General features: G+C 38.2%; 1 protein-coding gene across 1 annotated transcript in view; it reads left to right on the top strand.

Annotated features, from left to right (window-relative positions):
• The window catches only part of LOC124726698 (fap1 adhesin), a 285,663-nt gene that overhangs the window by 258,264 nt on the left and 1,640 nt on the right, over window positions 1–25,759 (top strand). The window contains exons 9-12 of the mRNA XM_047248466.1: window positions 763–1,056; window positions 5,004–7,955; window positions 10,758–10,955; window positions 14,651–20,300. Coding sequence (XP_047104422.1) covers window positions 763–1,056; window positions 5,004–7,955; window positions 10,758–10,955; window positions 14,651–20,300 — 9,094 coding nt within the window. The remainder of the gene's footprint in view (window positions 1–762; window positions 1,057–5,003; window positions 7,956–10,757; window positions 10,956–14,650; window positions 20,301–25,759) is intronic.

Genomic DNA, 25,759 nt, shown 5'->3' with positions numbered 1-25,759 from the left:
TCGCGTTTAATCCTGTGACCATTAAAATCCTATATATTTGTAAAAAAATTTTCATCACATGCCACACAATATCTGGAAAAATGATTAAAAGGTTTAAATGTAAAAACGTATACAGTGTTAGTATTGCGTGGCATGAAACTGTGTATTGACTAGGCTTCATTACACTCAAAGCCACACAAGATGAAATAACTATGTGAGCCCACAAACAGAAAGGCAAATACAGCTTGCAAATCATGTGAAGGCTTCTGCACATGTATATCCTCTCACCAAAGAAGTGTAGTTCAGTCTTGAGTGTAGCTTCTGTCAGAGTTTCTTATGTTTGAAGGTATTGAGAAATATTCAAAGATTTTTAGAGTCTGTGATGGATCAGTTTTGATTAACATGAGCACATTTCAGCAGTGCTTGGCAAGATCCCCACATATCACTCAAAGGACTACATATGAAATTTGTAGATTATGCTTTTATGGAAGATTATATTACAGTCCCATATATAAATTTAGTGAAGAAGCCACAGTTATTAATTTAAGGACACTGGGGCTCATGGTGAAGCTTTCTGATGAGTCACCCAGAAGAACTGGAGTAGATGACTGGTGTAAGTAAAATACTTGATATTCAGTAACCTCTGAAGAGCCAAAGCAATGCCTTGCAGAATGTAAAAGCTGATTCAGTTGATGAAAATAAAAAAAAATGTAATAGGAAGGTAAAGTCTGTCACATTTTATCATATTTTAGAAGTTTATATGTGCAAACATTTATCTTACAGATTACCAGGAGTACACGACATCTGCACCGCTACTGGAAACAACATTGCGGCCAACTCCAGGCTTGCTGTTCACAACAACAATGGCTGGCCCACTTGATTGTCGCTATGGAGAAGAGACCTATGCTGATGGTGCACTCATTGAAACAGAAGAACCTTGCCAACACTGTTATTGCATGCGTGGAGACATTGTTTGTGCTGTCCAAGAATGTGGCACACCACTTGAGAGGGAAGCTGGAAACTGTACTGCTTTGCCTCCACAACCTGGACAGTGCTGCCCCCAACAGTATCAGTGTGGTAAGCATGTTAAAAAATTGAATGGAAACATTTCAGACTCTGTTAAGTAACGAGACAGATCCATTAAATGAAGGAAACAAACTAGATTTGCGGACTTCTCCGTGATTAATGTGTGTCAAACAAACATGAAATACATTGAAATATTGTATACAAAACATAACATACCCTTGCAATCATAAACCTAATGTCATAAGGTATCAAATGTCTAGTACACTACCCATTTTTGAACTTTCTCTTTGAACACTAATATTTCAATACTATGGACACAAAACGGCCATTCATTCTACCAGGGGAGTGTAACATATCCAGACTATGTTAATAACAGAATACATGATTTTCCATGGTCTTAGAAATGATTTTCAACTGAAAATAGATGTAAAATACAAATGTTAACGCATCTGCATTTGGATGGACCACAGCCAAAAGGCAATGACCACTTGACATATTGCTTCCTTCAGTTGTGCAATAGCTTAAAGATGGCATGCATTTGTAACTCAGGTCTTAAAATATCCTCAAAGAAAAAAGCCACACAGGGATAAACAGTACATCAGGAAGGCCAACAAATGTCTCCACACATAGATATCTCATGATGGGACATTATCAATAATGTCTTCCATGTAGGTGAAACTGTCTCTATTTTCAATACTAAGGGTGATTGATGGAGTTCTCCATTCCTTTTGCTTACCAATTTCCACTTCATTTCATTATAGCTGTTGCATCTAACGTCAACAGTCTTGACACTCATGTCTATGGGTACCTCTGCAATTCTTTCCTTTCTCTGTTCCTAGAACCATAGTTTTCTTCGATGACTCATTTCATAATATGTGCCTAACTATTCTACCTCTTCAGTTGATTGTGTACTTTACTAGGCCTTTTCTTTCTCATTAAGTCACTGCAGGGCAAATTCATTTCTTACCTGATCAAACTACCTAATGTTCCACACTTCCTGTAACACAACATTTGCTAGGCTTCACCTTGTTGTCCATCCACACAGAACAATGTTCCATACGTAGCTTTTCATTACCCTTTCTCACCTTAAGTTTCATATTTTTTGTTCTAGCAGCTATTTGTCTTTTAGAAAGTCCTCTTGCCTTGTGCAGTCAGCAATGCTATATATTTTATGATATCCCTTCTTTATTTACTCCATTTTTCAAGACTGTGAACTCAAGCACTTCTGTAAGACTCTCTTGTTCAATATTTAGATATCCAGCATGCCCACCCACTGTATGCACCACTAACTTTGTTTTGATTTTGTTTATGTGCGTATCATAGCGATCATTAGCAAAAGTTCCACTCCATTACATACTCAACTCAATTGCTGTTCACTTTCTATGACTACTAGTTATGGTGACAAACATCTGGTTTTAACAACAGATTGGCTAGTCGACTGTTTTTTGTTCATTCATTCATTTTTTTTTTTTTTTTTTTTTTTTTTTTTTCACTTGAATCAAACAACTGAATGAAACTAGCTTCCTCAGTCATATCAGCTACATGAAAGTTTTCACTCAGGCTCAATGTTTGAGTGTTTCACTTAATGTGAGACAACTGCCAGATAACAATTACCTGATAAAAGTCTGTGACAGTAATGGCAGTTATATGAATGTTTTCAGCCAGTCTCCATGTTTGAGTGATTTCATTTACACACTTTTTCAGCCTATTTTGGTTATAGATGAGCCATGACTAGGCCTGCCACCTTTTTAGAGACAAATAACATATTTCAGTGAGAGGCGAATAAAAATCTCAGTTCAAAGACTGAAGTATTTTCACAATTTATGTATTTATTCACTTAAATACAAATTGTTCATGCTTCTGGTACTAAAAATATGCATTTTTATTGTTTTAAAAAAAGTTAATAACTGATGCTGCACTGTAAATTTATGTTTGTATAAATGAACAATTACTTTTTTATTTAAGTTTATTGAAGCTCCTCCCCCTCTCTCCCTCCCCCCCCCCCCCCCCTCTCATTCTGTCATCCTGCTGCTTTGTGCCCATCACCGACAACCCCAATTCTATTTTGGTAAATGCTGAGGTGATGGAAACAGAAAGTTTATAAGATAGAATGTTTAAATTATTTGGTGGCTTAATCATTTTCTGTTTAAGCATATACTGTCACTTGTCGGAACCATATTTTCTGCAAGAAATATTTGTCATCATTCGTTACTTTTCTTTGAATTTCTTTAATTAACGTTGTTTCATAATATGATCACTCCTGCAGATAATGTATATCCCACTGAATTTATCTTGATGATCACTTTTTAACCAGTCATATGTTTTGTCCATTCCCTTGTCAATGAGCACTTTGGCTTTCTGATTCAGACACCAAGTTCACTATTTCATAAACACAGTATTAATAAAAATGGATGAAAAACTAAACTAAAAACTGCTTATTGGTGCTCAATAAAAAGCAAATATTGGAACAGCAATATGAATGATTCCTCTGAAAACTGAATGCTCCAGATTGTGTCAACTGTTTTCATTTGATTGCTCCCACAGAATGGTGTCAGTTGAAAAAAAGGACAAGTAGTCCAACCAATACATAAAGCTACAACAACAAAACTGAATCATTTAGTTGCTCCCACAGACCGATTTCACTTGAAAGAGCAAACAAGTAATTCAACTGACACATAAAAATACATCTAAATTACTCAATTTTTTTCCACAAACCAACTGAGTTACATGTTTTCTTCCTGTTTTTCCCATCACTAGTGACTACTGTCATCAGAATACCCTATCATGCTGAATTTCTGTCCAAGTGAAATCAAAGTAGCCATTTAATTCTATCAATGTGTTCCTTTTTTTTTTAAAAAAAAAAAAAAAAAAAAGTAGTTTTGTGTTTTTAATTTCATTTTATTTAGATTGCTCTTCACAAAATGGATTACATTTCTCCAAATATGGGAGTTATTTTTGACTCTCAAAGTTTAATTTAAATAGTTATTTTTGTGGATTTAATAGTTCAGTCACACTGTGCCTCGAGAATGTGAATTCCACAGTTTCCAGTTGGTTGAGATAAATTTATTTTCTCTAAAAAGAAGTCTATGGAGGCCACATTTGAATCTACTGTTGATCCACAAACATACATCAAATCCACATCTTAGCTAAAAAAAAACAGGTTTTCCTCAAGTTCTCAGTATTGTTTCTTCCTTCTCATCTATAAAATGTATCATATTTTCATTCCTCTTACTGTAAACAAATATTTGCAGTGATATATAAAATATAAATAAATGCAACATTTACCATGCATATAAGATACAAAATTTGTGTGGTACTGTGGTTTGCACTAATTAAATGCAGTAATAATATTAGAGAAGGGAAGTGCCTTCTCTAATATTGTTACATTTCATCCTGCATTTTCCATTGTTTGATAAATTGCAGTAATAGTTATTATTCACTTCTCAGAAACAAATTTACCATGTCAACAATCTAGAGAAAATGTTACTGTAAATATGACACATGGTGTTGCAGACAGACAGAACGAAAAGTCCATTACACATTTAGCTTTCAGCCAAAACCTTCTTCAGAAACGCAAACACAGACACGCATTCACACAAGCAAGCACACCTCACTCACACTTGAGTCCCATCTCCAGCAGCTCAGATTGAGCTGCACATGAGATATGCTTGCTTTGTGTGTGTGTGCGCGCGCGCGCGCGTGCATGAGTGTGTGCGCGTGTGTGAGCGTATGGCCACAAGCAAAATCTGTACCAATCTTTCCATTGTTCATGTCTGCAACATGTGTCACCTTTAAAGTGAGTAGCAATCTATCCCTTTCCTAAAATTGTTTATATACAACCTGAGTTTCCACTGTTTGATTTACACAATTCATGTTGTTAAGATCATTTTGTGCAGCAAGTTCTGTGTTGCATTTTTGAAAATCACATGGCAAAGCATTAAATAACTGTGCATAAGCTTAAATATGTACATTCATGTGAATTTTCATATTTATTTCAGATAATGTGACAGTTCCATTTGACATTCTGTCACAAGGAATGGAAACAGCTCAACCATCAAAATCAACTGATTCAACAAAATCTGATGAACAGGTTTCATTGTCAACTGAAGCTACTCTGGTTCAGCACTCTACCGTGGATAAAGAGGAACATGTCCAGCAGCAAGGAAGTCTTGATGAGACACAGGAACATCTGAATGAAGTTGAGCAAGGTTTAGAACAACATACGCACTATGAGGATGAAGAGATTGAAAAGGGAACAGAAATAGAGCACATCACAAATCCTGCAGAACATGAGGGACAAGGCACAGTTGAGCATTTCACACAAGCTGTAGAACACTTACCAGCAGAGGGCAGTGGGCATATTACATTAGAGAGTGACAGTTCTGTGACTGAAGCTGTCATTGCCTCAAGTGAGAAACAAAGAACAACACTGGAAGGTGCAGAAACTGCTACTGAAAGTCTAACAGGACTCAATGTTGCAAGCATCTCTGAAGGCATTCAAACTATTGAACAGGTACCACAGCAAGAGTTTACTTCTTCTCCAACAGAAAATGGCAATGAAGATGTACATGATGAACAGTCTTTAACAGCTGATGCAGACAACCATCCATCAGTTGCCCAAACAACATTATCAGGAGAATCTGTGAGTTCTAGCAGCATTGGTGAACTTTCAGAAGCTCAAGTGACAACTGAACAAAATGTACCTGATATTGTTACTCTGAAAGATGAAATAGGCTTTACTCACAAGAGCACTTCTGCAACTCAGACAATGAGTGACACATATGAGGAAAGTGAACCTGTCACACATGAAATCATAGCAGCAGAAAGTGATTCCACAGAAAAAGTGGAACAACAAGATCTCACACCACCTTCCCCACAGTCCTCTCCAGCAAATGAATTCATTACTTCAGCAGTTGAAATTCAATCCTCCACGGATAAGACTGAAGAATCTGCTTCTGTTGAAAATATTCCTGGTGCTCTTGAACCATCAGAAGGTGGGGAAGCAATATCACATGTTACAGACACACAATTACACGAAGATGAACACACTGTTGCAACTCCAGTAAGAACGTCAGTTGTACCTGAAACAGGTGGAATCACAATACCAGTACAGGATGCCGAAGGTGAAATTGTAACTGAAGGTCTAGAGCCAACTGATTTCGAGTCAGGCGATAGAGTAACTGTCACTGAAAGCACACAAGAGAATGTCACAAATGGGCCAGTGGTAGAGATCTCACCTGAAGCAGACAAGATTGATGAGGTATCTCATGTACAGTCTGTGACAGAGGCCAATGTAGCTGAAGAATCAGGCCATACACCAAATGATGTACTGAGTGAAGTACATGAAGCAGAACAGCAGACATCTAGTAAACCACCTCAGCTGCCAATGGAAGAGCATGCTACAATTTCTGAAGAATTGGAACTGTCAACAGGAGTAGAATCCATCCATCATACAACAAGTAAATCTGATTCTGCAGATTTTGTCTCTGAGTTAGTTACAACTACCAGTCCTAACAAGCAAGAAGAGGGCAGTTTCCAAGCAACGGAAACAGTGCTCAATGAAGATACTGATAATGATTTGGATTCAGCAACTAAGGCAGATGAAACAGAACATGTGACAGTGTTGCATGATATCATATCTTCATCAAGTGAAAGTGACACAGGCACTGGTCTCAATGAAGTACTAACCACTGTGCAACCAGCAGTAGATGTCATTGGTATTACTCAAGAAAGCAGCATTGATTCACAGCCAGGTCAAGAAGCAGGTAAGCCAACTGAAGCAAGTGTGGCTGCAATTGGAGAGACAGCAGATGAAAGTGAAGCATCTGCCGAAGTAACAGACATCATAGGCACAGTTACAACAAAGCTTGAAACAACAGGGGCGGATATCAAAGAGCAACCTGTGACAGCACCCACTGAGCTAAAACCCTCACCTAGTACAGGAAAAATTGATGAAGAGTTATTAATTACACATCCTCCTGAAACAGCAGAACCTAGCATTTCGAATGAAGTATCTTTTGAATCATCTGGGGATTCAACTGAGGAGTCAGTTCATCATTTAGTAAGTGAAATGAATGGTAAACCTACTGAAATACATACAACACCATCAGAAAGTGCTTTGAACAGCCAGTCATCTCATGAGGAGACCAATGCAATGTCAGAAGAATCTCAACAAGAAGGTTTAGGTGCAACTGAACCTGTGCCACCAAATGAACCAGTAGTAGTGCAACAATCCACTGAATCAGGAGAACTGTTTGAACAAGAAGGCTCCCAAAAGCCAGCTTCTGAGGAAGATGCAGAAGTAGTGACGGGTGGATCCATTCCATCAGAGGAACATCAAACTGAATCTACTCCACAGGAGACTAATGCAGCTCAAGAAACAGGAACATCTTCTGAAGCCAATCAAAAACCAGGAACACTGGAGGAAGTAGCAACTGAACAAGCTTCTGTGTCTGAAAGCCTCCATCAAGAGCCTGTGGAGCAACAAGTGATACATGAGCCTACTGAAACTGGCATTGTAGAGCTAAGTACAGGTGGAATTTCTATAATATCTACACCAGGATTTGATGAAATTGAGCATGAGCTATCACAGCAACAAACCCAGAAACCAATTGAAGCAGATGGAAATCAATATACCACAGAAGTCTCAGCATCTGGAATCAGTGACACTGCTTCTGAGCAACAACAACCACAGAAGCCTGCTGAAGATGGAGGACTGCCATCTGCAGAAGGTAGTGCAGTGACTCAAGAAACTGTAACCCCAGCACATGATGTTCCTCAGTACCATGAAACTCAGGAGTCAACTGACCCAGAGAAGCAACCAAATGAACTTCCACTGACAACCAGTGGAGTGGGTGGATTTGTACAGGAACTGTCAACAGCTACATCTATACAAGGCCCAATAGGAATCCCCACAAGTGGACCTCCACATGCACTGATTCCTGGAGAGGGTAAGTTTGATTTGCATTTTAATTTTATTCTTGAATGCAGATAACAAAAGAATCACTTTTTCTTTTACACATGTTCATTCTGAAGTGTAGTTAAAGTATGTGGTCACTGTTTTCACTGTGCAGTAGCAAAGTGTGCTTACACAAAAAGATCTCACAGAATCAAAGTCTTATGAAACTAGCTTCAAATTGTAATTCACATGGGCCATTAAAAAGTGATTTTAAATACAGGGTGTATCAAAAAGAATCATCTGATTTTAAAAAATCATAATTATTATGTTATTTGAGATATGTGTGGGTACAACATACTATTAGAAAGAGCAAAATCTTGAGTTTTTCTTGGGGCACCACCACACTGGCATCTAGAAGTATGGGAATTTTTAAATCAAAGGATTACTGGATCACATGGTTCAGCCTTACATTACTGGCCTCCGAGGTCACTGGACCTGACTGTATGTGATTAATTCTTGTGGGGGTTTATAAATACTCTTTTTATGTGCCTACATTACAAAAGACAATGAGTGAACTGAGACATTGAATAACAGTAGCTGTGGAAGTTGTAAATCAAGACGTGCTCACCACAGTGTGGGAACAATTTGAATACCACATTGACATATGCTATGCGTCTCAAGGGGGGGGGGGGGCATATTAAATGCCTACAAAAAGGTATGAAAAAAAAAACTTTCCCATTCATCAAAGAACAAAATTCCTTGTATATGTTTATTAGTTCCAAAAATTTAGACGTACAAAATTGGATGATTCTTTTTGATACACCTTACATATTAAAATATGAGGCAGAGTTTGTTCCTAGAAAATACCTCAATGAAAAATGATATTGCTTTTCTTCAAGTAAAGAGCAGCTACTGGTTAGGTGTTCATCATTGGGAAAGTATAGTGACTGCTTCATGCCATGCACTTCCACAGTGCAGATCCATACCAGATAACAAGCTCGCCCGATAGTCATCCACCGTAATCGACTGGATGTTACTTAAGAACAGTATACATGAGAAACATTAAGGCTAAGAATGTGCCATTATATCATCACTCAGGTTTACAGTAAAAATATGCAGAACTCGTTTGCTTTGAATAAGTTTTTTAGTGCCACTAGGGTATAAGAATACGTGAGACACTATCAACATGATATTAGGTTTGGCTGCATACAAAAACCAATATTACTTCCAATGTGTGATTTTCATACTTAAAACCTAAATTCTGAGCATCAGCTGAGTCAGTACTTGCAAACTCTTGTGATATGAGAAGCAATATTTGAATCATTTGATGTGAGATTATTATTGTTATTATTATTATTATTCTTTCTTTTCTCAGACGTTATGTCTGGTCAAAAATGGAAAGTGATGTGGACCTTGATCAAGCGTGACTTCCTTTTAACTGTATGGTTTATGTTATATTGCATTTAGGAACTTTCGGGTGATTGAACATGTATCAATAATTACGGATTTCTGTAGTTGTATCTAGGGCGTTACAAAAAGGTACGGCCAAACTTTCAGGAAACATTCTTCACACACAAAGAAAGAAAATACGTTATGTGGACACGTGTCCGGAAACGCTTACTTTCCATGTTAGAGCTCATTTTATTACTTCTGTTCAAATCACATTAATCATGGAATGGAAACACACAGCAACAGAACGTACCAGCGTGACTTCAAACACTTTGTTACAGGAAATGTTCAAAATGTCCTCTGTTAGAGAGGATACATGCATCCACCCTCCGTCGCATGGAATCCCTAATGCGCTGATGCAGCCCTGGAGAATGGCGTGTTGTATCACAGCCGTCCACAATACGAGCACATTTGGTACCGGGGTGGTGTAGACAAGAGCTTTCAAATGCCCCCATAAATGAAAGTCAAGAGGGTTGAGGTCAAAAGAGCGTGGATGCCCTGGAATTGGTCCGCCTCTACCAATCCATCGGTCACCGAATTTGTTGATGAGAAGCGTACGAACACTTCGACTGAAATGTGCAGGAGCTCCATCGTGCATGAACCACATGTCGTGTTGTACTTGTAAAGGCACATGTTCTAGCAGCACAGGTAGAGTATCCTGTATGAAATCATGACAACGTGCTCCATTGAGCGTAGGTGGAAGAACGTGGGGCCCAATCAAGACATCACCAACAATGCCTGCCCAAACGTTCACAGAAAATCTGTGTTGATGACGTCATAGCACAATTGCGTGCGGATTCTCGTCAGCCCACACATGTTGATTGTGAAAATTTACAATTTGATCACGTTGGAATGAAACTAAAATGAGCTCTAACATAGAAATAAAGCATTTCCGGACACATGTCCACATAACATCTTTTCTTTATTTGTGTGTGAGGAATGTTTCCTGAAAGTTTGGCCGTACCTTTTTGTAACATCCTGTATATAAGTTTGGATGTTGTATTGCATTGATGTACTGGTGGATATTGTGTGGTATGACTCCTGTAGTTGATAGTATAATTGGTATAATGTCAACTTTATCCTGATGCCACATGTCCTTGACTTCCTCATTATTATTATTATTATCACTATTATTATTAATATAACTAATACCATACTTTCTTCACAAGTAATCAAATCAGTGAGTGAGTGAGTGAACAATGACAGCCAGCCATGATAAGACAGCCAAATTGCAGGACTTATGACTCATTTCTCATCAAACAAAGTCTACATTTTAGTATCAAACAAATGGAGTCACAATCAAATATATCATTAACGAAATTAGTAATGTGCTACTTTTAAATATTGAAATAATATTTTGTCATTTTAATTTGCTCTATAATTTATATTTTTATTTTTTTAACAGGTAATTGCCTGGTTGATGGTAAAACGTATGCCAATAACTCAGAAATCCCACCTCCAAGCCACTGCCACGTCAGCTGTCATTGTATAAGTAGTATTGTTCACTGTGTCAGTGTGAACTGCCCACCACCTCCAACACATCTCAAAAACTGTACTCCAGTTCGACACAGTGATGATGCATGCTGTCCAACATATACTTGTGGTAAGTGCATGTATATTTTATATACAGATACAAAGAAGACTGAAATATCTGAATTGATTTCTTTAGCACCACAGTGACTTAGTACTTGGCTTCATTGTCAATGTAAAGCCACTGGGAAAAGTAATCATACTCCATACATATTGAAGTACAGTAACTCTAATATCGGTTTCAGCAGCACTGGGGTTAATGGGAAATAATAGAGGGTTTTGGTTCAGTAAGCAGTTACGTCACTTTTTCATTATTTTGATTAAAGTACAATAACTTTCCACAAACTGGTAATACATTTTCTTTGCCCAACCTTTATTCAGGCCACCAACAGACTGTAATAAGCACATTACATAACAAAACAAAGATTTACTATGATTCTCATTGAATTTGAAAAAAAGAACTTCTCTCTTTCTTGCACAACAACTGTGTTTTGTGAATATGATGTAAAATGAATAAATAAGTAACTAAAAAACAACAAGCTAACACTTTGCTTGTTTGCTTCTTTCATAAGCACCAGTCACAGAGTAGAAAGCTGTGACCTAGGACAGGAAATGCACAGGTTAATGTCTTGAAAGAACCTTCGAACACTTGTTTGTACAGGTACTGCTCTATGCTGTGATTTTTGGTTTTAGCGCCGCTATTTTTCATCAAAATTTGTGTTTCCTTAAGCTGAAAATGACCAGATGAGCACTTGCATCTAAATCAAGATACAAGCTCCGCAGGTCACCATTTGGTGCATGGCAGTCAGTATGCTGTACCACTACTAGTCATTCCTTTCCTGTTCCAGTCACAAACAGCGTGAGGGGTAAACAACTGCCTATATGCCTCCATCTCCATATGAACCCTAATTTCCCATATCTCATCTTCGTGATCATTACACAAAATGTATGTTTGCTGGAGTATAACTGTTCTGCAATCAGTCACAAATGATGGTTCTCTAAATTTTTTCAGTATTATCCCCCAAAGCATCTCCATAATACTTCTCCATTGTTCAAACCTATCAGTAACAAATCTTGCAGCCACCTCTAAATTGCTTCAATGTCTTTCATTAATATGACAAGGCACGGATCCTAAACACTGAAGCAGTACTCAAGAACAGATCACACATGTGGTCTCCTGCAGATGAACCACCCTTTCCCAAAATTCACCCAATAAACTGAAATCAACCATTCATCTTTCCCACCACAATCCGTAAATGCTCGTTCCATTTCACATCACACTGCAACATTATGACCAGATATTTAAATGACATGACTGTGTCAGGCAGCACACTACTAATACTGTATCCAGACACTACAGGTTTAGTTTGCCTACTTATCTGCATTTATTAGATTTTGTTCATTTACAGCAAGGTGCCATTCGTCACACCAACTAGAAATTTTGTCTAAGTCATCTTGTATCCTGCTACAATAACTCAACAATAACCCCTTACCACACAGCATAGCATCTTCAACAAAGGAGCAGAGACTACTGCCCACCCTATCCACCAGATCATTTATGTATGTAGAAAATAACAGTGGTCCTATCACACTTCCCTGGGGTACTCCTGACAATACCCCTGTCTCTTATGAACACTAGCCGTCAAGGCCATTGTACTGCTTTCTATTATTTAAGAAGTCTTCAAGCCACTTACGTATTCTGGAAACCTATTCCACGTGTTCATACCCTTGTTAACAATCTGCAGTGGGACACCATGTCAAATACTTTTCAGGAAGCTATAAAAATGGGATCTGCCTGTTGCCCTTCATCTGTAGTTCAAAATGTGCTGTCCCCTTGCTGTGTCCAAATGACATCACTGCTGAGGATAACATGGTGGTTGGTCAGAAGCACATGACACACAGTATCGCTTAGCAGAGTTGTAATTTGGTTTCCCTGTCCCTATGAAGGCACTGATTACAATGTTCTTCAGAAACAATAAAAGTGATTTTTTTCCCCATTCTTGTCCTATCCAAGCATGAGTCCCATATCTAATGGCTTTGTAAGTGGCAGAATACTGAAGTTTTAATTTATGTTTCTTCTACACCAACAGCAATGATTTAATAGTCCTAGGAGTTGATATAGTTTATCACTTCACTTTTAAAATTCCATGTTGCTCAAATAGCCAACAAATTAAAATGGAATCAATACACTGATGAGCTGATGACAAGGAAGATGCTCTTCCACTTGTTTGTCACTTAGAAAACATTATCTTTACCTGCAGTTTAAAAAATTAATTTTTTTTTCAAAATTCTGTTCCTTGCTATATTATAGATAACTGTTTGTGCAAGTATGTATAACACAAAATATCAATACGAATACTGTATTTACATGCCTCTACATCAACATTGTAATTCTTACATGTTCATAGCAAACAATAAAAGTCATAAAATATGTTTCCTTACGAAATGTTCTTTTATATACCAGAGGTATTTTTTATGGTGCCTGCAGGTACAAAACAGGACACTGAGAATCTCCAGACATTAAAAACTAAATTGAATTGCTTTATCAGAAATTTGGATTCTTGGTTTGCAAATGCCAGTTAAAATGTATGAAGCAATATTTATTATAACTAAGCCCCTATTCACTTGGTACATAATAATTGCTGTCGTTCACCATAATTAATATTTTCGCATCCTTACTAAGTATGAAGTAAAGCAACTGAAGACTAAAACATTACATAATTTGCACTGCTAGTGTCTTGAAGACATTATATAATTCATGTATCATTAATGATAGTAATATCTGCAGTGCACAGAAGCAGTTCATTGTAACTGTAACCCTCAATTAAAACATTATTCCATCTCAGATTTTCATTATTTGATTTTAAATCTCAATTGAAATATATCTTGCTAACTCCACAATGCAGAGATTTCTCCCTCCTGATGGAGCTATAAAATTTGATGTGTAAATGAATGTATGAAAAGCTGATTTCCTGTTCCTGGTATTTTAATGTAATATAAACAGGTTGGTTACAGTTCAAAGAACATATACTGAAAATACATAGTTTACAGCATTGAACAAATGCATATCATAAGTAAAAAATTGCTCTAAGTTATTCTGTATATTGTTGAAAAAAACAATACCCCATACCTGACTCTTTGTCAATTTGCCTCATGAATGTAAAAGTGCTTGGAGCCAAAGTACATTGTTATTGCTTGTTGCACATCTCTCCATGTTGTAAAGCAATTCTTGAGTCATGGCTTCAAAAGATGGCTGGAAATGGACACCATTTTATAATAAAAATTTTTCACCAAAGAAGAAATTATAGCTCCTGAAAGTAATGTACGAAAGTGGAGATTTATTTTTTGTAGTCATTGAGAGCTGCTACCCATTGCACCAACTATCATTCTTTCAATTTCATTTTCATTGTAATGAATTCAAAAATTTGTGAGCCCTGAAGTACCAGCATATGTTCCGAATCAAGTAACCCAGCTTACCGAAAGCCACAAAATCATAAAAGTCAGTTATGTGGTATTGTTTCTTTAATGACAATATCTGGTCACAAGGTAAAATTAAAGCAAACAATGTCAACCTTGCTCACAGTCATCTGTGACCAATTTTAAAATAAAATGCATAGCTGAAAGCATTTTTTATCTCAAAATAACATTCTAACAAATTTGTCAATTTCACTGATTTTCAATAGTACATTTGCTAGAATCCATATGCAGTAACTATGATGCTGACGGTATAATTAAAAATTTGTGCTTTAATAAATTCTAAATTTTCAGATGTCGAGCATAAAGTAACACTAGTCGCAGACAGCATGGTGGCTGCAACAGGAAGACCAATGGTCAGTAGTGAGACTTCTGCTGCACCTTCTGAAGAACATCAAGAAGATACAAAACCACAAATTACAGATAGTGGTTCTCCACTGGATACTGTTCAGGACTCTAATGTAGTTACTGAGGCACATCCAGTCTACCATGGTACAGAAATGGAGGAACAGGAGAACACAGGAGACACTGTACATGACACCACTGTCACGGAAAAACCAGAAACTGTTTCTTCTGCACAGGAAGGACACATACCAGCATCCCCCGAACCTATTGAAACCCAGACAAGTCATGTTCCCAGCTCCGAGAAACCAGCTGATGAACATTTAGTGCAGCAAGAGGAGAAAGATCAACAGAGCACTGAAGTACAGCAAACGGTTCAACCAGTGGAAGGTGGACTGGTTGAGGAGCAGGCCCCCAGCGAGGTGAAGCCAGAGGCTACTGAGGCAGTAATTCAGGAAGGAGCTGATACTTTAGAGCATACAGTTAGCCCATCAGAAAGCCAAAATGCGGATCAACAAGTGACAACAGAAAAAGCATCCACTGAAGATGGCTATGTTCCAACAATTTCTCCTGTTGGAATTTCAGAAACCAAGGAAGACCACACATATACTCCAACTTCAAGTGCTGAAGAAGCTACAACTGTAGTGGTAGAACATTCATCTGGTTCCAGTGATGCAATACTTTCCCCAGATTCTTCATCAACTGCTCCTGATGCTGATGGATCACAACAACCAATAGCAGCTGTCACTGAACACACTGACAGTTCTCCAGGTCTTTCCTCATCAGTCATTGACGAACAACATGTAGAACACTTCACTATTTCAACTGACCATATCACACAACCAGCAGCTGTTACAGCTTCTGTCGAAGGAAGTGCACATGAAGATCAGTCATCTCAAACTTCTGTTTCAAGTACTGACCAGGTATCTATTTCTAGCCCACATACGGAAGCAGCTGATGCAGAAGGTGTTACCAGTGGGCAAGTTCCTTCTGAAAGTATTCCTGATGCAGAACTTCCACCTGTTGAAACAGTAACAGATAGTCAGCAAACTGTTTCAATAATACATAGTGATGTTCCTTCCGTAGCACCACCTGAATCTGATAGTCAATCAAAAGACCCAACAACGGCATCTTCTGAACAAATGAAACCAGAAGAATTTCTTAACACTGAAAAACCTGATGTATCTAGCAGTAGTCCAGAAAGTTATGAAACAGAAACAGTGACTGCTTCATCATCAAATGATGATGAACAGCAAGGTACAACTTCTGTGATACATCATTTACCATCTGAGAAACCTTCTGATCACCAACAACAGGCAGAACATCAGACTGATTTTCCAGCAATAACTGGCTTTGAGGAAACAGTTTTTCCTCAACAGGCAGGAGAAGTAGACTCAGACGAAGGATCTGGACATGAAGAGCCTATTCACCCTGTAGTTACTGAAGCAGCTGAGTTAGAGCAACAGTCATCTTCTCACCCTGAAACCATGGAAGAACACCAACAGACCGTGTCACAAGGATCTTTGCTGTCTGAAGAAGAAACAACTGTACAGAGTGAATCTGAAACCCAGCAATCTCCTGTATTTACTGAGCATGTACCTCCAGTGCAGCCTGTTGGAGAAGAACAAGGAGGAATAGAAGCATCTTCCATTCACCCTGAAACCAGCAAGCCAGACTCTGTTCATCAACATTTACCTGAACAAGACACAATTCTCACAGGAACATCTGGTGATGTGCACACCACTTCTCCTCTAGAAAGTGATTCTCAGCAGTCTTCTGTTACAGAGAACCAACTATTTGATAGTGATTTGCCAACAACTCAAAAAAATGAGCAATCCTCACCATCTGTGGAGGTAGTCACTGAACATTTACCACAGCAGCCTATCATACTTGAAGGAGAAGCTGAATCTAATGAGCAGTCTGTGACTCTACCTACCAGTGACAAAGAGGATAGTACTGTTATACAGGAATCTCTCTTCACAGAACAGGAAAAGCAGACTGAAAAACATCCTGAAGAAATGCAGACGGTTTCCCCAATTGATGATATTGCTCAACAGGAATTGGTTTCTCAGCAGCCTGTACAGCAGCCATCTGACACAGAAGAAACAGCAGAACAGCAGACACTTGCACCCGTAGCTGCTTCACAGCAGCCTGATACAGTAATGCAGGAGGAGGTTGATGATATTGCTCAACAAGAATTGGTTTCTCAGCGGCCTGTACAGCAGCCATCTGACACAGAAGAAACAGCAGAACAGCAGACACTTGCACCCGTAGCTGCTTCACAGCAGCCTGATACAGTAATGCAGGAGGAGGTTACAGATAGGATTCCTGATGACAAACAGCCATTGTCCCCTACAGAAAGTGATGTTCAGCATGTTATTGCTTCAAATCCTCATGAATCTAATGAGGGATCAGGGGCCATGGAAACAGCAGAAATTCAAACATTGTCTCCTATCACAGTGGAAGAAGCATCAAGCACTGTTTCACAAGAATCTACATTACCTGGAAGTGAAGCTGTTTCAGCTGCAGAAACAGGGCAAGAAGAAGGTTTGGCATCAGAAGAAGAAAAGGAATCTGTCACTACTCAGCAACCAATACAGGCAGTATCCCAACAAGAATCTGTGTCTGATGATAAGACACCTGACAGCATTACTGAAAATTATGCCGAACAACAGACTTCATTAACAGGGGATGTCAGTTCTCAGCATGACATTATTTCTCAGGAGCCTGTAGTTGACGAACAACATGAACAAACAACATTTGCAGCTGACAGTCATTCAGAACACACACCTGCTCCCTTACAGCCTGTTACAGTTGACAAAAATCATGACATTCTTGAGCATGAGACTACTACATCTTTAGCTTCTGATACACAGACAACAGTTGTTTCTGTAGAGCCCATAGCTACTGCAGAAGAGGAACTAGATAAGCTGCAGACTCTGCTCCCACCAGGAGAAGACAGTCAACATGTTTCCATACCACACCAGCATGCACCAACTACAGAAGAAATGATTTTGCAGACATCCTCACCAGTATTTGAGGACAAAGAGAGTTCTGCAAGTGTAGTCACTGTTAGTGAAGACAACAAGACACCTGGATTTACAGAGGAAACAAGCAAACAGACAGTAGCACCACTAGATCATGATGTGCAACACTCTGTGGTCCCTCAAGAGGGTGCACCTGTCACAGAACCTGCAGAACAACAGACTAGATTTACTGCACAGGATGAAATGGTGCACATTGAGAACACACAAAAGCCATCACTGGATGGTCAGCAGGTCACTGAGATTTCAGGACTGTCAGATGCAGTAACTAATTTACCTATAGACGCAGAAACTGAGCAATTCTTGATAGGTGAGGAGGGAATAGAAAAAGTAACAGAAGCTGTGGAAGTCCAGACTATTTCACCTACTGATTCGGAAAACAAACAAACTGATGTTCCCTTACAACCTGTTACTACTGAGGAAGTGGCAAATGCAGTAAGTAGTTCAGATGAGGGACACAGCATCCCCTCTGTTATACCTGATATTGCACCAACTCACATATCTCACCCTGAAAGCCAAGTTGGGCATGAAACAACTGTCACAGATGTATTGGATGAACAAAGCACAGCAAGCCCTGAGCAACCTGAAATATCTGAAACACCCACAGCACCAGTTGCAGGTACGACTGATGAAATACAAGTAACTAACATCCCTGAAGAACATGTATCACAGGTTGCTGAAGCGAATGTTGATGATGCAGGAGAAATAAATGTAGACACGCAAACTACTACTTCTCTTGTATCACAGTCTCCTGTAGAGACTGTTTCAACAGTACAAGAATTAGGAGAACTCCACCCCTCAACACCAGAGGAAACAGAAGTCCAGCAGGTCACTACAGCTCATATACCAGAAACCCCTAGTGAGAAACCTGCTGAACTAGAAGGACCAGAAATACAACAGAGTTCTGTGTCATCTGAGACTGGAATTCAGGAAGCAAGTACACTTGGTGAACAGGAAGCATCAGTCATTGAAGACACAGGATCACAAAACACGATTTCTCCTATTGAGTCAGGGGCACACACAGTAAACGTTGATCAGCCAGTCTCTGCACCTGATGTGGAACAAGAGCCGGCATCTCCTTCAGAGCCTGAAATTCAGCAAGCAGCAAACACTGAACAGTCAGTACTGGCAGAAGGTGATAGTTCCTCTGTGGCAGAAACAAGTGTAGAAACTGCCACTTCAGCAGTTCAGCAGCCTACTCCCTCTAAGGAAGAACAGCATTCTTCAGTAGAATCATTGGAACAAACTGCTAGGCCCACAGAGGGTCATGTCCAGGAGGCCACTGCTACAGAAAGCATTTCAGAACAGCTAGCTACATCTGACAAGGACACATCCATTAGTTTCAGCAAACCTGCTGACCAAGAATCTGTGTCTGAAAGTACAGAGACATCAGATGAACCTCATTTAATTGAGACTGTTGTATCAACAAGTATTCCGGAAGACATGGAATCTCAATCAAGCAGTTCCAATGCTCCAGATGTGGATCATGGTGTGCAGGATACAACTAGTGATTTCACACAATCTAGTGGTGTGCAGGAAAGTGGCACTGTAACACTGGCAATCATACATCCTTCTCAGGCTCCTATAGAATCAGCAGATCATCATATAGATATTTCTGAACAGTCTTCCCAAGGTACAGTTACAGAAGCAACAACGGTTCAGCATGAACATACAACTTCAGCTCCAGTTAAGCCACCTGTCCATGAAGAGGAAGAGGAACAAGTAGCCAATAATGTCCATCCTGTGGAAGTTACAGAAGGAAATCAGATTCTTACTGCCTCTTCTGAACATCCACTGCACACAACAGCACAGCCTGCACTAACTTCTTTGGATCATTCTGATACTAGCCAAGCATCAGCTGTACAGGAAAATGAACTAGAAGCTAATGCGTCTTCACCATTTCATCCAGATCAGAAGCCTGCTCATTCTTCAACATCACATCCAGCTTACGAACATTTCCCAGAAGATCATACTTTGGCAACTGGTGAAGGAATCGAACACATAACGGAAGCAACGAAACGACCATCACATCATTTCACAACTAGACCACCATTAACTACAGGATCACACCATCATCCAAGTCAACACCCTGAAGATCAATATGAGCAGTTTCCATTTGGAGAAGGACAGTACCCAACAGGAGGTGATACAGATTATGATGATGAAGAACAAGCTGCCTTTGGTCCAGGAACCTGTCGCTATGGGGGAAAGGTCTACGTATCAGCTCAACAAATACCTCGTGATGACCCTTGTGATTTCTGTTTCTGCTTCCGAAGTGATATCATATGTCTTCAACAGAGCTGCCCTCCTCCTATCCCAGGTTGTCATGAAGAGCCAATCCAAGGCTTTTGTTGTCCACGATATGAGTGCCCTGTCTCTATGGCAACTGTTCTGAATGTATCAACAACTACCACCACCACTACTACCACTTTGCCACCACATTTCCTAGCGCACCACTACAAGGGTGCAGCCCACAGGACTGGGTGTCAAGTTCAGGGAAGTGCATATCGTGTTGGAGAAGTGGTGCACTCTGCCTCAGGTCCCTGTTTGGAGTGCAGGTGAGACCACCTACTTAAATTATTTATTAAAGTGTTTGGGGAAAAGGGTTGAGAATAATTTGTTGTGATTTATTATATGTCTTTGTAACATTGTTCTTTAACTGCACTATAAGTGTTGTTTGTATTCAAATCAATTTCTAACATCTGATATCCTGACAGAGCTAACAGACTATATGTGTTTGATTCCTTCTTTTTATGCAGTAAAGGGGCCAAAACACCATTAGCACCAAATGAAAACTATATAGTGGCCTATTGATTAAACATGACTCTACTTGAGTGATAATGACACATTCAATTCATAATCTGTCACAGGTAGATTTCTTAAAAATGGCCATCATGTGCAGTGTTTTAACTATTTCCTTTAGGAATGCATTTGCTATTGTTATCTTGCACACTATGAGGAACTGAAGTCATTCAGAGGTTCTGATGTCATTTACATTAACATTAAAATGTGACAACTAAGGAGGTGCAGTTTGAACTAAGTAATTTGGACAGCCTGCTACACAGCACCGCAAATTCTGCTCTCAATGACTTCTGAAATGATTTGCAGTCCAATAAAAATAAATATGAAATTATCAGGGAACAATAACAAACCTCAGATAATAAACAGGGAACAATAACAAACCTCAGATAAGAAACAAACAAATAAACAAGTGTTAGAAAAATTGTAGTTTTTGAAACCAGAGGTTTCTTCACTCTGAAAAAGCCTTGGCCAAGAAGGGCAGAAGTTTGTGTCAACTTTCACTAGTGTGTGTGCATGCTCCTGCCTGATAAGCAGCTTTTTCTATTCTTCTTTTGTTCCATTCTCTGCTGTTCAAGTTAGGTACCAGCAAACAAAAAATGTAAATATTAACAGAGTGTGATACACAACTGAGATGGAAGTGACTAGATTTTACTTCTGCACATTTCCAGCATTGAACATGTATGTGAAAAATTGGGTCTCTAATTTTTAGTTTTAAAATTACTAAATGTTATCTATAAATCGACACACTCCTGTGAACAACTTATTAAAGTAAAAATGCACATGAGAATGCAAAGTTTACCTATTACAGTAGGCATATTATGTACCAGCTTTTTCAACACCTAAATTCTTCTTTTGAGAGGACTGCAAAAATTTCTATTAACCCTTTCGGTCACTTTTTTTTTTTTTTTTTTTTTTTTTTTTTGGGAAAAAAATCATGGCTTTGCTATCCAGTTCTTCAAATTAAATTATGATTTTTCAGTTGCATAAAATATTTCGAGGTTGCCCCCAAGGGAGGATACAACCCGCCCCAAATGAGGACATTGTATTCAAGCGGGTGCAGTATAAGTCCAAACTCAAAGTATTTTATTTGATTTTATTTCACCAAAATACATAAATTACACAAAGCATACTTAACGATTATATATACATAAACTATGGTTTTATACTTGTGAAGAATGACAATCAAAGTTTTTTTTCTATCCAGACGTAAGTGAATGATACATTTTACACAATAAAATTGGGTTTTGCCTTTGCAACCCTGTTTCTTTCACCTGCCAAATGATTTTTTTGTCACTGACCACTGGAAGATGCCCTACGTTGTTCAAATGAACATGAGCTTCAGGATGAACTTCCGCATTGGCTCATTTTGAAGTACTTGGAGATGGCATTGGACTCTCACTAGTGGGTGCCTCCTTTTCCTAGCAGCTGGCGTATCTATTTTTGTCAGTACTTTTGCCATATTTGTCCTAAAATGAAGTAAATCAAGGGTCTTATTTTTAGGAACACCTAATTCTGATGTGTTTTTCTTGTACTCAATCCGTGTGATCAGAAAATCCATCTTGTTGACCCCTCACATATGTTGGTTGTAAACTTGAATAACTTATGGCCAGTTAATTTCAACATATTTCTTTTCAGTTTTATCCCATCTTTTACACACATCTTTGTTTCTAATTCCCACAGAATTTGACACCATTACCACTGGCTTATTGCCACGCCGTTTTGTTACTATAACTTCACCACCTTCACTTATCAGTTCCTAAGCAGAGCCTCTTCCACATTTCATTATGTTTTTGTCACTCGAAAATCATAAGTTCTTGAAGTGATTTTGGCAAAGTACACATTGCGTACATATTCTTATTTCTCAAGTATTGCAGATAACTATAATTTGAGAAATAATTATCAAAAATGAGAAGCACATTTGTTTCATTGACTCTTTCTGTTAATTTCACCACTACTGATGGAACAAGACCAAAAACGTTTAACACTGCTGGATCAAGTTCTGTTGTCGAGCCTTGATCTATTATAAAATCAAACATTTGACCCCTTGTTCCATAGAGTGCAAATGTTTTTATTCCATGTGGTTTCAGTTTGACCTTAACATATTGTTTTACATTCAATGATCCCTTGAAAGCCACTATTTGCTCATCAACAATAAGGTGTTCTTCTATAGGTAAACTCAGCAACTTTTCTCTTATGGAATTGTATATTGCTCTGACTTTCCAAAATCAATAATTTTTATCAGGATCACTTGTTATGTCAACGAACTGGAAGTTCTATCTCAATTTTAGGAAACAGTTAACTGACACAATGTGTGCTATTTGGGAAATGTGTAGCTGTAACCTCCAGTAACATCCAATCCTGGGGTATTTCAAATTTCCCATCAGAATGTGAATTTCTATAAGTGGAAGTATTTATTTTTCTATTCTAGGAGCAAAATTACCTACACTTCTGTAAACTGCATAAATATTTGTGCATTCCACACATTTCTGTACAAAGAACACAACTGAAACATTTTCTTAAAAAATTGGTAGGCACTCTCAAGGGGATGCCACTCTATACCAACAACGTCCATCACATCAGTTTCAGGTGCAATATTTATTTCAGAATGGTCTTGTTCATTGTCATCATTGTTTTGTGCTCCGATGATAAGGGGATCTCCAGAATCTATAATAAAAAATGCTATTACAAAAAGAAAATGTACATCTGAGTAGCCCAGATGAAAAAGCTGTTAAATTCATTTTATATCACTTCTGAGGTGAGCACACAACCGTGTACATTTTTTCAGCACCTACATGATGGAATATGTTTTGGGTTGCAAAACTGGCTATAAACCATTGAACATGGCTATCAAAATTCATGTTCAGTTTCAAAAGAAGCTAACTGCATGTTGTCTTCATGTACAAAGCCTGCTAAATGCCCAATAGGCATGGCTGTCACCCTGCCATGTCTGGATGCAAAGCATGTGAATAGACGTCAGACTTACAAATCTGGACATTCAAAGCTATCTTTCAGTCTGTTACGATAAGAATGGATACTTTTCTTATTCAGCTCTAGGTTGATTGTGCTGTAACAAATCTACATCTACATGGTTACTGTGCAATTCACACTTAAGTGCCTAGCAGAGGGTTCATTGAACCATTTTCATACTAATTCTCTACCATTCCACTCTCGATCGGCGCATGGGAAAAAGAAACACCTAAATCTTTCCATTTGAGCTCTGATTTGTCTTATTTTATTATGATGATCATTTCTTCCTACATAGGTGGGTGTCAACAAAATACACATTCGGAAGAGAAAGTTGGTGATTGAAATTTCATAAATAGATCTTGCCACAAAGAAAACCACCTTTGTTTCAGTGATTGCCACCCCAACTCACGTGTCTCATCAGTGACCCTCTCACCTCTATTGCACAATAACACAAAATGAACTGCCCTTCTTTGCACTTTTTTGATGTCCTCTGTCAATCCTACCTGGTAAGGAACCCACACTGTACTGCAATATTCCAGCAGAGGACGGACAAGTGTAATGCAGGCTGTCTCTTTAGTGAGTTTGTCGCATCTTGTAAGTATTCGACCAACAAACCGCAGTATTTGTTTCACCTTCCCCACAATATTATCTAAGTGGCCTTTCCAATTTAAGTTGGTCGTAATTGTAATTCCTAGGTATTTAGTCAAATTGACAGCCCTTAGATTTATGCGATTTATCGTATACCGAAAATATATCGGATTTCTTTTAGTACCCATGTGGATAACCTCACACTTTTCTTTGTTTAGTGCCAATTGCCACTTTTTGCACCATACAGAAATTCTCTCTAGATCATTTTGTAATTGGAATTGATTGTCTGATGATTTTACTAGACGGTATGCAACAATAACATTCTTGCTGCCAATGCATTGTCATTTGGATGGGATGAGTGTTTCATTATTATCTCAGTGTCACTTATCATGCAGTTAAAAGGGCGTTGCTTCTAGGCTACTCAGTTTACAATGTACCGTATGATATAAAACATCTAACATTACCTCCATCATTGTCCTCTTTTTCAAAATTAATGCCAGAATCATTGGATAGATTGTCAATCTCAGATGAATTAAGGAGCTCTATGACTTCTTCTTCTGTAAGTGGCCTTTGTTTATCTTGGACTTGGGACATTGTGAAAAAACCATAAGCTGACTAAAACGACAGCAAAATAATGTCCTAAATGTCTATGCTATTACAAACTTTCAATCACAATGTCCTCATTTGGAGACATGTATAATGTTATAAATATGTCACTTACCTTTCGTTCTGAAAGACACCTTTAGTTTTCACCTTCAAGAATGCACCTTTCTATGCACAAATAAATTTTTTTAGCTAAACTCAGAAGATATTAACTGACTGATGGGAGGTACAAAAATTACTAGGAAGTGTCCATGTGACAACACATTCAGTTTGATTTTGTGATAACGTAGATTGACAGGAGATGGTGACACTGTGCTCAGATAAACTCTCTGCTTGTGGCAATATGAGGACAACAATCATAAATGGTAAAATTTAATGAATTTTAATATACTAAGCATTTATTTAGTATGTCCTTATATGAGGACACCAAGACCAAAAGGGTTAAGAAAGATAAAAAAGAGAAAAATGAAAGACACAAATATAAATGTTAATTAGAGACTGTGATAATTTACTCATACCTTTCACCAAGAAGAGATACAGCATAGTATAACATATGATACGGTTCAAACAGCTAGTGTGATGCAGCAGATGAGAGTTCACAGCAAAACATGGGAACAGAATAGGCAAACCACCAGTTAGAAAACAAACACTTAAGAGAGAGCAAAAAAGTGAGTTGTAGGGACTAAACAGAATAATACACATGAGTGAGAGAGAAATATTGGTGGAAAATAAATAAACTTTTCTGTTAATTTTAGTGTTTTCATCGACTTTTTTCTACATGTAAAAAATGGCAGTCATCTGATTTCAAACTGGAAAATACATACACTTTATAGGCAAAAGAAATTGTACAAAGCAGTACAAATTTAATAAAAGAAGTCAGCAAGAGAATATTCATAAAACATAGTTTGTGTTCTTTGTATTCTGTGAAAATCATAAAATTATAGCCTTGGTCTGTTGCAGACAACTTTTTCATTGTTTTATTTTAGGCCATCATTTTTATTTGTTACCCTTGGCTGAACAGAAAATGAGATACTAAAAGAATAGGCCATGAAAATAA

This window comes from Schistocerca piceifrons, chromosome 1, assembly GCF_021461385.2.
Source record: "Schistocerca piceifrons isolate TAMUIC-IGC-003096 chromosome 1, iqSchPice1.1, whole genome shotgun sequence".
Taxonomy (NCBI): Eukaryota; Metazoa; Arthropoda; class Insecta; order Orthoptera; family Acrididae; genus Schistocerca; species Schistocerca piceifrons.
The sequence above is the reverse complement of the archived record's forward strand: the minus strand, read 5'-3'. Positions and strand labels throughout refer to the sequence as shown.